The 12,993-nt window shown below is 34.9% G+C and overlaps 1 protein-coding gene across 1 annotated transcript; it reads right to left on the reverse strand.

The window, feature by feature from the left end:
* Window positions 1-5,798: 5,798 nt before the first annotated feature.
* On the reverse strand, window positions 5,799-8,286 carry LOC123700928 (solute carrier organic anion transporter family member 2B1-like). The gene is made up of 5 exons (XM_045648304.1): window positions 8,118-8,286; window positions 7,574-7,687; window positions 6,980-7,104; window positions 6,412-6,552; window positions 5,799-6,025 (listed from the first exon to the last, which is right to left on the reverse strand). Exons 1-5 carry the CDS (start codon window positions 8,270-8,272, stop codon window positions 5,847-5,849), a joined length of 714 nt encoding a protein of 237 aa, XP_045504260.1. The 5' UTR covers window positions 8,273-8,286; the 3' UTR covers window positions 5,799-5,846.
* Between the last annotated feature and the right edge of the window lie 4,707 nt (window positions 8,287-12,993).

The following is a 12,993-nucleotide window of genomic DNA, read 5'->3' on the forward strand; positions in this document are numbered from 1 at the left end:
TACTTTGGTCTTTGACAAATTGCCAACTGTCAAACAGTGTGACCAGATTATATTTTACAAAAATACCGAGACACCTCAAAAAAATACTGAAATATACCGACTTACATAGGACAGATATACCAATAAAAATACTGATTTTCTTAACACGTTTTATTTATTCATTCTCACAATAAATGTTAAAGTTATATTTTAACATCCTTTTCGAAGGATTAAAATTTATACAACCTCCTTCAACAATAACTTCAACTACTTCTATAACACCTTGCTTTGTTTTTAAAATTGCTGACACATTTTTGTTTATAAATCTGTTTCTTTGGTCCGTTTTTATTGAATTTATCTATGAAAATATGCGCTCGCATGCAACATTCGACACCGGATGCAACTAAGTTAATAAAAACAACGAAAATCGCGTTCTATTTATATGATGACTAGCTGTGCCGCGCGGTTTCACCCGCTTGGCTCCGCTCCTGTTGGTCGCGTGATAATATATAGCCTACTAGATTTCCGCCCGCGGCTTCGCCCGCGTTTGCAAACTAAAACCCGCATAGTTCCCGTTCCCGTGGGATTTCCGGTATAAAAACTATCCTATGTGTTAATCCAAGTTACCCTCTATATGTGTGCTAAATTTCATTGTAATCGGTTCAGTAGTTTTTACGTGAAAGAGTAACAAACATCCATACATCCATACAAACTTTCGCCTTTATAATATATATTAGATAGATATTAGATATTACTCGTGGATAATGTAGCTTTCGAATGGCGAAAGAATTTTTAAAATCGGTCCATTAGTTTTTGAGCCTATTCATTACAATCAAACAAACAAAGTTTTCCTCTTTATAATATGTATTAGTGTAGACAAAAACATCTCCTATTTTGGGGAAATTCCCGAATTATCGAAAGAAAGTCCTCAAAGATTAAGTCGAGTGCAGCAGAGACAATCATTTCACTTGAACCGTATTAGACTATTTTATACCAGTAATAAAATATCTTATATGTTTAACTACTACCTATTCATCCAACTGAAAACTTAAAAACTAGACGTTGTTTTGAAAATTATAGATAAACTAGCGATCCGTCCCGAATTCGTCCGGGTAAACTGATATTCATGAAACACAACGGATTTCAATGTATGCAATCTGGAAATTACGCTCTATCTAATGGTGCAAACCGCATTAAAATCGGTCCAGCAATTGTAAAGTTAGGCGAACATACATTCTGCAACACTGATATTTTATACTATGTAGGTATTAATTGATAATTGTATAGGTAGTATGACAATACTACAACGCCGGCGACGGCCGTCTTTCTTGTCATATCTGTAACTTACTCATCTTTGCTCATAGATAACATTTATAAATCCGGAAAAGTCCCCAATGTTCGCGTTCCGGGGAATTCCGCAAACATTGTCGCAAAGACGATCACTCACGACGGTGTTGCCATAACGTCAACCAAAATATACCCAAAAATACTGACTTCCAGCAATATACCTGAAAATATACTGATGTTCGGAAAAATCGATGAAATATACTGAAAAAGTATTAAAATACTGAATCTGGTCACACTGCTGTCAAATGTCAAATTTATTTATATATTTTTTTTTTTTTTTTATATAATATAATAGTGTCATTTGTGTGGATACTAGCATATTTGAAATGTCACAGATAATTTTGTGTTCTATGTTGTAATTTTAATTTTCTTTTTTTATTTAAATGGAACTGGTGGTAAAGGTAATGTTTGAGCGTTACATATTTTTATTTTTTATTAGTAGCTAATTAAATATATTTTCGTAGTATATTTATTATATATTATATATTTTATATTATGACTTTAAATTGTAGCACAGACAATGAAAGTTTCATTACATTAAATTCAAACAATGATTTCTCAGATGACGACAGTTTCCATAGTTTAACCTGTTCTCCTTCTCCTTGCTTTTCTTCTCTTTTTTCTAATTTTAAAAACAACTTAAATATAGTACATATTAATGCGCAGAGTATTCCGGCACACTATCCTGATCTCCTTGCTACTTTCGACTCCAACCCTGTTCACGCTATTTTAGTATCCGAGTCCTGGTTAAAGCCCTGTCTCCCTTCCTCTTCTTATAGTCTTCCAGGATTTAATCTGATAAGAAATGATCGGATCGGCCGAACGGGGGGAGGGGTGGCTATATACTTGCGTTCACAAATTCCTTACTCCATTATTAGCCTATCTCCTCAGCCCCCGCCTGGTGATGCTGCCGAACATCTTCTTATTGAGATTACTTCCTCGAATACTAAAATCCTTCTTGGTGTCTTCTATTCCCCTAACCTTACAGTCAATTATTTCCAGTCCTTTGATCACATCCTTGAATCCTTTTCGCCACTTTATAAGCATATCATCTTTTTAGGAGACTTTAACACTTGCTTACTCAAGGGTGATCATCGCAGTAAAAGGCTATTATCTATTGTAGATTCTTATAATCTAAAAGTCCTTCCTTCACAAGCTACTCATACAGCTCCTAACTGTATTCCTTCCCTCCTTGACCTGGCCATTGTTTCCTCTCCTGAGCATGTCACCGAGCACGGACAGTGTTCGGCTGATATGTTTTCCTTACATGACCTTATTTTCCTTTCGTATAAGATAAAGCCCCCTAAGTTAAAACCAAAAATTGCCATGCATCGTAATTTTGCTAAAATGAATACTGAGCTACTTTGCGAAGACGCAAGTAACATTGACTGGTCGGTTGTTTTCTCTGCCGATACTATCGATGAGAAAGTGTCTTTATTTAATTCTTTGATTATTCAACTTTACGATGCACATGCCCCACTCCGTCCTGTTAAGTTAAAACACTTACCAGCCCCGTGGATGACAGATGATCTTAAAAAACTGTTACGAAAGAAGGCGCGGGCAAAGTCTAAATTAAAATTGTCAAATTCGGATTCCAATCGGGAAAAATTTATTATGATTCGAAATCGCTGCAATACGCTATGTAGGGATGCACAACGTCAGTACTTTGCCAAATCTATTGACAACGGTGACCCGTCGAAAATGTGGAAATTCTTCCGATCCCTTGGACTTGGCAAATCTCCCCTTACTTCTGTTCCTAGTACAGTCCATGTCAATGACCTTATTACTCACTTTTCTAATCCCTCTTCTGATTTCCTTCCAACCTTAAAATCTAGTACCCTAAGCTATCTTAACACCTTACCTCTCTCCAGCTCTCCTTCTTTCGTATTCCGTCAGTTCACCGAGTGCAGTGTTAAGAAGAGCGTGTTGTCAATTACCTCGAAGGCTGTTGGTAGTGACTGTATTGGTCGAAGCATGATCATCCCAATCCTTCCTATCATTAATCCTGTCATTACCCATATCCTTAATTCTTCCATTTCTACAGGAAAGTTTCCTAGTGATTGGAAAAATGCCCATATTCTCCCTCTCCCTAAAAATCCGAATCCTTCGACCCCGTCCGATTTCCGCCCCATTGCTATCCTCCCTTTCCTATCCAAGGTTCTCGAGTGGCTGGTTCAAGAACAACTGAGCATTTTCCTAAATCATCACCAACTCCTAAATCCTTTCCAGTCTGGCTTTCGACCAGGGCACAGCACGACCACTGCCTTAATCAAAATTACTGACGACATCCGACGAGGTTTCGACAACAAAAAGCTCACCATACTCACGCTGATCGATTTCAGTAACGCGTTCAATAGCGTCGATCATGACGTACTGCTGGCAGTGCTGCGCTCTCTTAACTTATCCTCCTCGGCTACTGACTGGTTACAAAGCTACTTAGAGGGACGTCGGCAGCGTGTACTAATTGAGGAAGTTTCTTCAACATGGTGCAATGTTTCTACTGGCGTTCCTCAAGGTGGTGTATTGTCTCCCCTCCTTTTTTCCATTTTTATAAACTCCATTTCCAAGGATATTGTGTCATCTTACCATATGTATGCGGACGATTTCCAATTATATAATCACGCGTCACTTCTTGAACTGCCTGAAGCGATTTTCCAAGTTAACGCTGACCTCGCAGCAGTAGTCAGATGGAGCAAGAGTCATGGTTTAACAGTTAATCCAATTAAAACCAAGGTTATCATATTCGGAAGTAGGCAATTAGTCTCAAAAATTGACTGGACCAATTTACCGAACGTTGTCGTTGATGGTGTTCTCATCCCTTATAGTACTCAGGTAATAAATCTTGGTCTAACTCTGGATCAAACTTTTTCCTGGGATGAACAAATAAAGCAGGTACAAAAACGGGTTTTTTCTTCTGCCTTTTCCTTACGGCGCTTGCGCAACTTTCTTCCAGTCCCATCCAAAATTACTTTAGCTCAATCCCTTCTCCTTCCTCTCCTTGATTTTTCCGACTCCTGTTATCCTGATATTCGCCAATATCAACTTGACACCCTTGAGAAGCTCCAAAATTTCTGTATCAGATTCATATTCGGTCTTCGTAAATTTGACCATGTTTCTGAATACAGGAAAAGGCTTAAGTGGCTTCCTATCCGTTATCGCCGGGATACCCATCTGCTGCATCTTCTATACTGTATTCTGTTTAGCCCTAAGACACCTTCTTACTTAAAGGATAACTTCGACTATTTAAGCTCTAGTAATACTCTCTCTCTTCGTTCTTCCAACTTGTTATTGCTTAGCACCCCTTTCCATCATTCTAAATTTTTTAACAATTCTTTCACAGTCCGGGCTATTCAACTATGGAATACTTTACCAGAAAGTATTAGACGTGCTCAAACGCTCAGCTCTTTTAAAGTGTTGCTAAAAGACCACTACCTTTCCTTGCTATAGATTTTATTATTATCATTCTTTTTTTTTTCCTTACTTTTTGTTTTGCTTGCTGACGTCATCAAACATTGTTTTTTTTGTATAAATTTATTGTCTTTGTGCTATAATATTATATTTATGTTTATGTATTCTATTTATATAATAATATGTATGTATAGTTTATAACATTATCATATGTATGTATATATTATGTATTTTATTTATTTGTATTATAATTTATGCATTTATATAGTAGGTATCTTTGATACTTAAATAATTTTATTTATTTATTAGGTATAATTATTATCATTATTTTTTTTTCTCTTCTCTTTGCACTATCCCATTAACTTCATACATTTCCTTTCCCATCAGGTTGCCTGGTAGAGATTGCTGCTCAGCAATAAGGCCGCCTCTTGTACAAACTTTGCCTTTTTTTGTATTTTAATGTTATTTTGTCCTAATTTTTGTTTGTGCAATAAAGTGTTATAAATAAATAAATAAATAAATAATTATTATTATTCTTATATTATAAATACTGATATTTCGCCAAGAAAGCAAATTGAATTTTTCATAAATATTTAGCAAGCAGATACTTACACCTTTAGTACCTAATGCAATTAAGCTTGATTTTGTTTTAACGTTTATTTCTTTCGACTAGAGTTTTAACAATCACATATTTTCAGAACAGTTTTGCGTAGGTAAATCTTTGTATCGGACTGTACGATTTACTACCTACTTAATTGTTACTTATGATCGAAGATCGACAACAATAAGAATAAGTAGGTATATTATAATATCATCTATACAATTATTACTATTAACTATCCATAAATTCCGAACTAAAAAATATAATAACTTTTTACAATATTGTAGCAAGCTTATACTTTTAGTCCATACACAGAATTTCTATCACACACAACTTTAAATCAAAGTTGGGTGATATGACACTTCGATCGCTATTCACCTATTAAATTTAAATAAACATACTTAACTAATTTTGTAGACAAATATTCATAATAACATCAAACAATTGTACCTACCAAAAGCTACCAATTCATATCATCATAATCTTACAGATAATAGATAAATAATTAAAATTAAGCATTTGGTTCATCCGTGACGTCATCTTTTCGTTTCGTTCGCAAATATCTACGCGCTGTGGCGTTGATAATCAAGGCTGTGAAGGTGAAGATGATGCAGGCAATTCCAATGGCATACGGGAACCAGTCGCTGTGGAGCTGACATCTCTGGCCGGTATACCAGCTGCAGGTGTTGACTGGAAAGAAAAATATTTTATATCATCATCTACTGCTATTTCTTGTAAAGGTATCAGAAAAAAGCGTGTGCCGAGCACACGTGTCAGAAGTGAAATTTCTTTGGCAAGATTCAAAGATACCAAAATCGTCGCCTTCTTCCATGACGTGACAGTATTGCCATGACGCGACCTTGAAATTTTACTCTCAACGCACCCAAAAAAGTTTCACTTTACAAAAAGGAAGCAATATTTCTCGTAATACGTCACAACGTTTCGTTATCATTCGGTATATATTATGTATTTATATTAATTAGACCATCTCTTTTAAAATGCGAATAACAAGCAGACAAATATTATTTTTTATGGGCACTTTTACAAATATTATATAACATACAAATCATACTTACGGCCAATAGCATAAAAGACGTTATTTCCGACCACGAAAGTCATTACAGCGATGACAGACCACATCAGACCCATGGCGATGGACTTGTCTCGTGGGTCCACTGACCTCAAGATAGACATGCTATGAGCTTGGAACGCCACCACTGAAAGAATAATCATTTTTAACTCTATATTATAATGATGGCCGATAAAGTAGGTCTTGGAAAGCTATGCATAATACCTATGCTATAGCAAAGTCGACGATGACGATGTTATACAAGTCGCTGAAAACAGTTATATTTGGACAGATTGGATAGCTATTTGGTTCGACTGTAAATTATCTATTCTTACTTCTATTTTTAAGTTTATTCTAATTAAAGAAGCGCTCTGAAATCTGCGAACAATTTGTATTCTTAAACATAAAAGTACCTGATTAAAATTCATTCAAAAATACTTTTCTGTCGATTTATAGGCAAAAGTTAGGCACCCTATGCTACTTGATTAAGAAATTTCAAAATCTTTTCAAGACTTACAATCATATAAACAAACAAACTTACTTATTTTTAAATACAATAAGTAAAGAAAACTTACGAGACACAGTCAATATCAAGCTAAACAGCACTCCATGGAAGTTAAATCCAATTTGACAGTTGTAGTCGCTGCAGGCGCCCGGAGTCGCGTGTCCAGTTGAGGCACAACTACAGTTTGTATACACCCTGTATAAAGAAAATTAATACAGATACAGAATGTATACAAACGTTAATAATTAACGATTGTTTACATTCTGTATAATAAAAATTAAGGAGAATATAATTACATATTATTATACTGATTCTTAAAACGTATTTATAAAGAATCGTCATATATAGACAGATATTAGATAATACAATATGATTAATCACGTGTATATTTATAGAATAATGATTTGAACTTTGAAATATATTTTATAATAGTTACCTTTAAAAATAAAATATGATTTGTTTTATAAATTATCATTAATTTTAGATGGTAACAAAATAGACGATCACATGCGATTAGAGAAAAAAATTAAAATTATATTTATCGGCAAGAATGTAGTTAATTAAATATTGTAGTAAATTAATTGTTAAAAAGTTAGGACAAATATAACACTACTTTACGCCAATTTATTTAAGTTTTATGATTATGAGTTGAAGAAATACTTACTGTAAGTTATTGATGCTTTGTAGCCCTGTACAGCCAGCTTCACACGGCGACACATATGTCGTCATGGTGTCCACCACACACACTGGTGAAAATTCCTTCCATCTTGGAACGCATCTGGAATTATTTAAAGGGCGATTATCATTAATATTATTATTTATTAAGTACATGAAAAGGTAAGTTAAGGTAAACTAGCATTCCACCCAAGGCTCTTCCCACTGCAGGAGTAGTGCGATGGTAGTTTTTTTTGCTATAACCAACATTTTGAATGAAATGAAATGTTAAATCCTTTATTGCACACTTAATACAGGATTATAAGTAATAACATGTACAGAGGGCGGTTTTATCGCTGTAAGCGATTTCTGCCATACAACCCGAAAATTTAGAAGGATTTCATTTATGGTGGTGATGCATTACAGACTTAAAATTTTATGTATATTTATAATTAGGAGAATATAATATATCGACTGGGTTGCCACTCAAAATTTGGCCGCGATACCTAAATGATAAATCAAATACTTACTAATAAAAACTTTTAGGTACTTACCCACAAGACAAGCTACACTGGGGATTAGCATAATCCTGACCATTTTCCAACCCAGCGACATGTCCCTTAGAACAAGGCGGGATTGTTATAATAAATACATATAGGAACATTGCAAAGAGCGTCATCTTGAAGGACACAGCCAATGCCTTTGTCATGTCGAATTTTGGCCTTATCGGAGCTGATTGCTTTACTCCCATGTACTGCAAGTAAATAATTGGTTATTTATAAGCACATTTAATTAAGTGTGATGGTTTTTATTCATTTGTTGACTATCTTATCTAGACACGCGGCAGCGTGTCTAGCCAAGTTCAAGCGAAGAGAACTGGCGAGCAGCCTGTAGCCGTGTGTAACATGAACCATTTGGAGCCACTTTTCACCGCCTTATAACTCGAAAACTATTTAACTTAAACAAACCAAATTTGCTACATAATATATAGAGAAGATAAAAAATATCCAAAAATCGCAATTTTGCTCATAGATATTATATACAAAACCTAACCCACTTCCAGGTGACCTAAAAAGTTCAAATTTTGTAACCAGCTAGGTAATAGTGTGTATACAAAGGAAAAAATAAAAAACAGTAAATACATACATATAATATAGATAATTAACACCCAGACACAGAGCAAACATGTGTGTTCATCACACAAATAATTGCCCCAGTTGGGAATCGAATCCACGACCTCAGGCTTGGAAGGCAGGGCCACTACCAACTAAGCCAATGCAACGGGTCAGTCAGAACTCAAATCAAATGTAAAAATCACAGACATATTATGTGGTAAAAATAGTCATGACTTACCGCAACTGCAAGTATCAATACAATGTACCGAAAGAATTTGGTGTGTTCATTGATAATGTCTCCAGTTATTGGCAACATATTGTAATTTGTCTGAAAAAGAAAATACAATTTAACGAAACATAAAATTTTAAGTTGCAGGTTATACTTACCTGAAAAATAAATTATTTTTTTAAAAAGGAAATTAAAAAAAAATACAGAAATTAAAAAAGATATACCTACCTTAATAATTTCGTTTTCATTATAACCGAAGCCCCAGAGAGCAGCTGCTACCAACCCCATGGATATCATTTGTGACATAGCAACGAAGTTAAACAACACTCTCTTTAAGCTTCTAAAATAACCTGAAAATAATTAAAAAATTACCATAGTATTTATACAAGTTTGTAAAGAAAAATCGATCACGTGTCATAAGCGTTTTAATATTAATTGTTGAAAAACCAATAATGAAGAGGATCCTCAAAGAAAAAAAATGTGTGCGTGTACTAGTGTACACACGTAAGAAGCGAAACTTCTTTACGAACTTATTTTTCAAAAAATGTCTCTGTCTTAAACAGAAAGAAGTTACATTTTCGATATATTGTCTTTGATTTTTCTAATACATATCTTTCGTTTTATTAGAAATAGAAATAGAAATAGTTTTATTTGCCACCATGTAACTCTTAGTAATTAATACACAAAACAGAGAAAAAAAAAGATAGCAATGGAGGCAAAAAGGACTCCCCGTCAGCAAAGCAACAACCATTATTTAAAATGTATTGCTGCACTGATTTTCAAAGGAGACCACGTGACTGTACAGATGCAATGATTCAGTATTAAATGATACATATAATTATGAAAGTGTGTTTATGTAGCATAGGTAGAGAAAAAATATAATGTTTATTACGTTGTATTTCAAATTAGAAAAATTGCCAGCAATCTAACAAAATTTATAGCCTCAACCCCTTCGCAGCCTGGTGCAAACAGGTATGATTTCAATCCATTTATACGTTCATAACGCACATTTATGAAATTATCAAACTAAAGCTATTTTAACTTAATTTAATTATCATATTTGGTTGCCTAATTAAATCCAGCCGCAAATGAGGGTTACTGGCTGTTTAAAGATGATGAATATTAATAAAAAATGCTTGCGGCCAAATTTTGACTGGAAATCTAGTCGATAATATATTATATTCTCCTAATTATAAATATACATACAATTTTGGTTTCATCAAAACAACTACGAACGAAGTAAGTGGGATCTTAGACTATCAATAGAATAAGTTTCTGTTTAGTTGTAACAAAGAGTAAAATAAATAAATAAATTATATAAAAAAATAGTGTGTGTACTTATGTACACTCGTTAGAAGTTATACTTCTTTGGAGTATGGAATAAATACTAGAATATACTATCAATTTTCATACCACCTAGAACTAACTTCATGCTGTTAAATTTAGGTGTCGGTGTGCGCGCGCATCGTAAAAATTCACTCTCAAAATTTTTCTCCATCGCGCCAAAAGAAGTACTTATAACTTCAATAAGTCTCCTGATTAATTTCGTGTTAATTTCCAAACTATTAGATTAACTTCCAACCGGCAGTAAAGTAAACAAATTCTTCCTTTTTGAGGACAGCAACACACACTTCCCAGTGGAGTGGATGCTTATGGGCGGCGTGTTTCGCTTAACACCAGGCGACGTGTCTGCTCGTTTGCCATCCTATAGCATAAAAAAAGAGTGTGTGTACTTATGTACACGCGTTAGAAGTTATACTTCTATACAACTTGAACATAGTTATCAATTTTCATACCACCTAGAACTAACTTCATGATGTTAAATTTAGGTGTCGGTGTGCGCGCGCATCGTAAAAATTCACTCTCATCATTTTTCACCATCGCGCCAAAAGAAGTATAACTTCAAAAACTATTCAAATATTGAAGTTTTACAATATAAGTTACCTCTATCATTCATCGGTATGGCCTTCAAATCACCCGTGTCCTGTGTGACCTTAGGTAACCCAAAATACATCTTCAAGGTATTCAAAAGCGTAAAAACAGTTATAAGTCCTAAAGTGATGAAGATCGTCGTATCTACGCCTTGTGATAAAAAGCTGTAGAATATTAAAGTTATTATCCTGGAAAATATGAGAATACCTGAAAATAATGGAAATTATAAAGATTATTTATTTATAATACTTTATCGTACAAACAAGATAGTACAGAGCAGAAAATGAACAATTTTACAAAAACGCATCATTTGTGCAACATGCATGGCCCCTTATTGCTTATCAGAAATTCTTTGCAACAAGCAAGGCGACCAAGCTTCCCGGTAGGGCGGTAGCAAGGAATGATATATAATAAGATATCTATCTCATAACAAGACTACATTGACAAATCTTTAATCATGTATTACAGAAGAGAAAAAGATGACAATCATAAATGAAAATCTAATGGCTTTGCCACATAGAACGCGTTCTTAGCGCGCGTCAAAGCGCTAACCAGAATGACGCCGCGCTATGACGCCGCTATGTATTGTATAACGCGCTATTGGTCAGGTAGAACATCTTAGCGCGCGACATGTTTTGACAGTATATTATCTCTTTGACGTGCGCTAAGAACGCATTCTATGTGGCAGACACAGCGTATTTTTATAAATTATTGTATCTTGATTCTATCTTATCTATCAACAACCAGCATGAATTTCACGTGTTCGCTTAGCTTCACGTGTTTACGTTGACACGTTTATTCCTTTCTAAACTAAAATATGGGAGAAAATCCGTTACTTTATTTGTTAGGGGCAAAAAATCCTCTCCACCGTATATTCCGTTTACAAGACATATACTTACTTATAGGTAAACGCAATTAAAAAGGACCTATCCACAAATGTCCTTTAGAAATTAAGGCAGTACCTATCAAGATAAAAAAAATATATTTAAATTCAACGTACCAATATGCACGCTCATTCTATCCGGTGCATTATCGTCAATATAAGCCACAACATGACTCCACGAAGCCACCTTCGTCAAGGCGAAGCAGATGGCCATTCCTACAGTCATCACCAGTCTGAAAGTCGTCCTCATTGATAGTTCCGTAAACTCTATGTCCTGATTTATAATTGTACTGTTGCAGAATTCTGTAAAACAAGAATAATTGTAGTTGAAGTATGAACAAGGTTTAAAATGCGGAATAACTCAGTCTGAATTAACGACTAAATTACATAAAGTTATAACAAAAAGGCTACCCATATTATCTCAAATATACAGCATTATGTCATTACCAGTTTCCTGGAACTGTGTTGGCGAAGGCAAAAACAACCAGAGGGAAGATATAATCATTATTGCCAGAGACCATAAGATGATCGTTGTCCTTCGTGTTTTATAGCCCAGCCACGCTACCAGTGGGGCTAACAGGGCTTCCGTCATTGCTACCACTGGCATAAGCAAATCTGCATAAAAAAAGAGTGTGTGTACTTATGTACACGCGTTAGAAGTTATACTTCTTTGGCGTATGGAAAAAATACTAGAATATACAACTTGAACATAGTTATCAATTTTCATACCACCTAGAACTAACTTCATGCTGTTAAATTTAGGTGTCGGTGTGCGCGCGCATCGTAAAAATTCACTCGCATCATTTTTCTCCATCGCGCCAAAAGAAGTACTTATAACTTCAAAAATGTTGTTTTGAAAAATTACTGTAAAATTTTGATGACTAACTCGTAACTTATTTTTGTGTTTTGGCATGTTAAAGCGGTGTCTGCCGACAAAATTTAAATAAGCATAATATTTCTCTCAAAGCATATGATTATTGAAAGTTATTGGTCAAAGCAATATTACTTAGATTAACTTTAATATACAGGGTGTCCTACTATTGGTATACTAAGACTGGTTGCAGAGCTTGACCGACCATCAGTGCGTACGTCAGTCGCGCTTGTCATATGTATGGAAATTCATAAAACTGTTCATAGCTAGACCGACCATACGCACGCGTATTGTCATGAGCAGTCATAGTCATACAATAATTGTTGATGCGTATCGTCTGGACCGACGGTACGCACTGACGGTCGGTCAAGCTCTGCAACCAGCCTAAGCGCGAAGGGAC

This window comes from Colias croceus, chromosome 20, assembly GCF_905220415.1.
Source record: "Colias croceus chromosome 20, ilColCroc2.1".
NCBI classification, from domain to species: domain Eukaryota; kingdom Metazoa; phylum Arthropoda; class Insecta; order Lepidoptera; family Pieridae; genus Colias; species Colias croceus.

What these genes read in the sequence shown, in the direction of transcription:
- LOC123700928 (XM_045648304.1), bottom strand. Translation starts at nt 8,272, where the DNA reads ATGACAAAGGCATTGGCTGTGTCCTTCAAGATGACGCTCTTTGCAATG. An exon ending in CAGTGTAGCTTGTCTTGTGG is followed by an intron (nt 7,688 to 8,117) that starts GTAAGTACCTAA and finishes AAATAATTCCAG; the next exon opens with ATGCGTTCCAAGATGGAAGG. An exon ending in CAAAGCATCAATAACTTACA is followed by an intron (nt 7,105 to 7,573) that starts GTAAGTATTTCT and finishes TTCTTTATACAG; the next exon opens with GGTGTATACAAACTGTAGTT.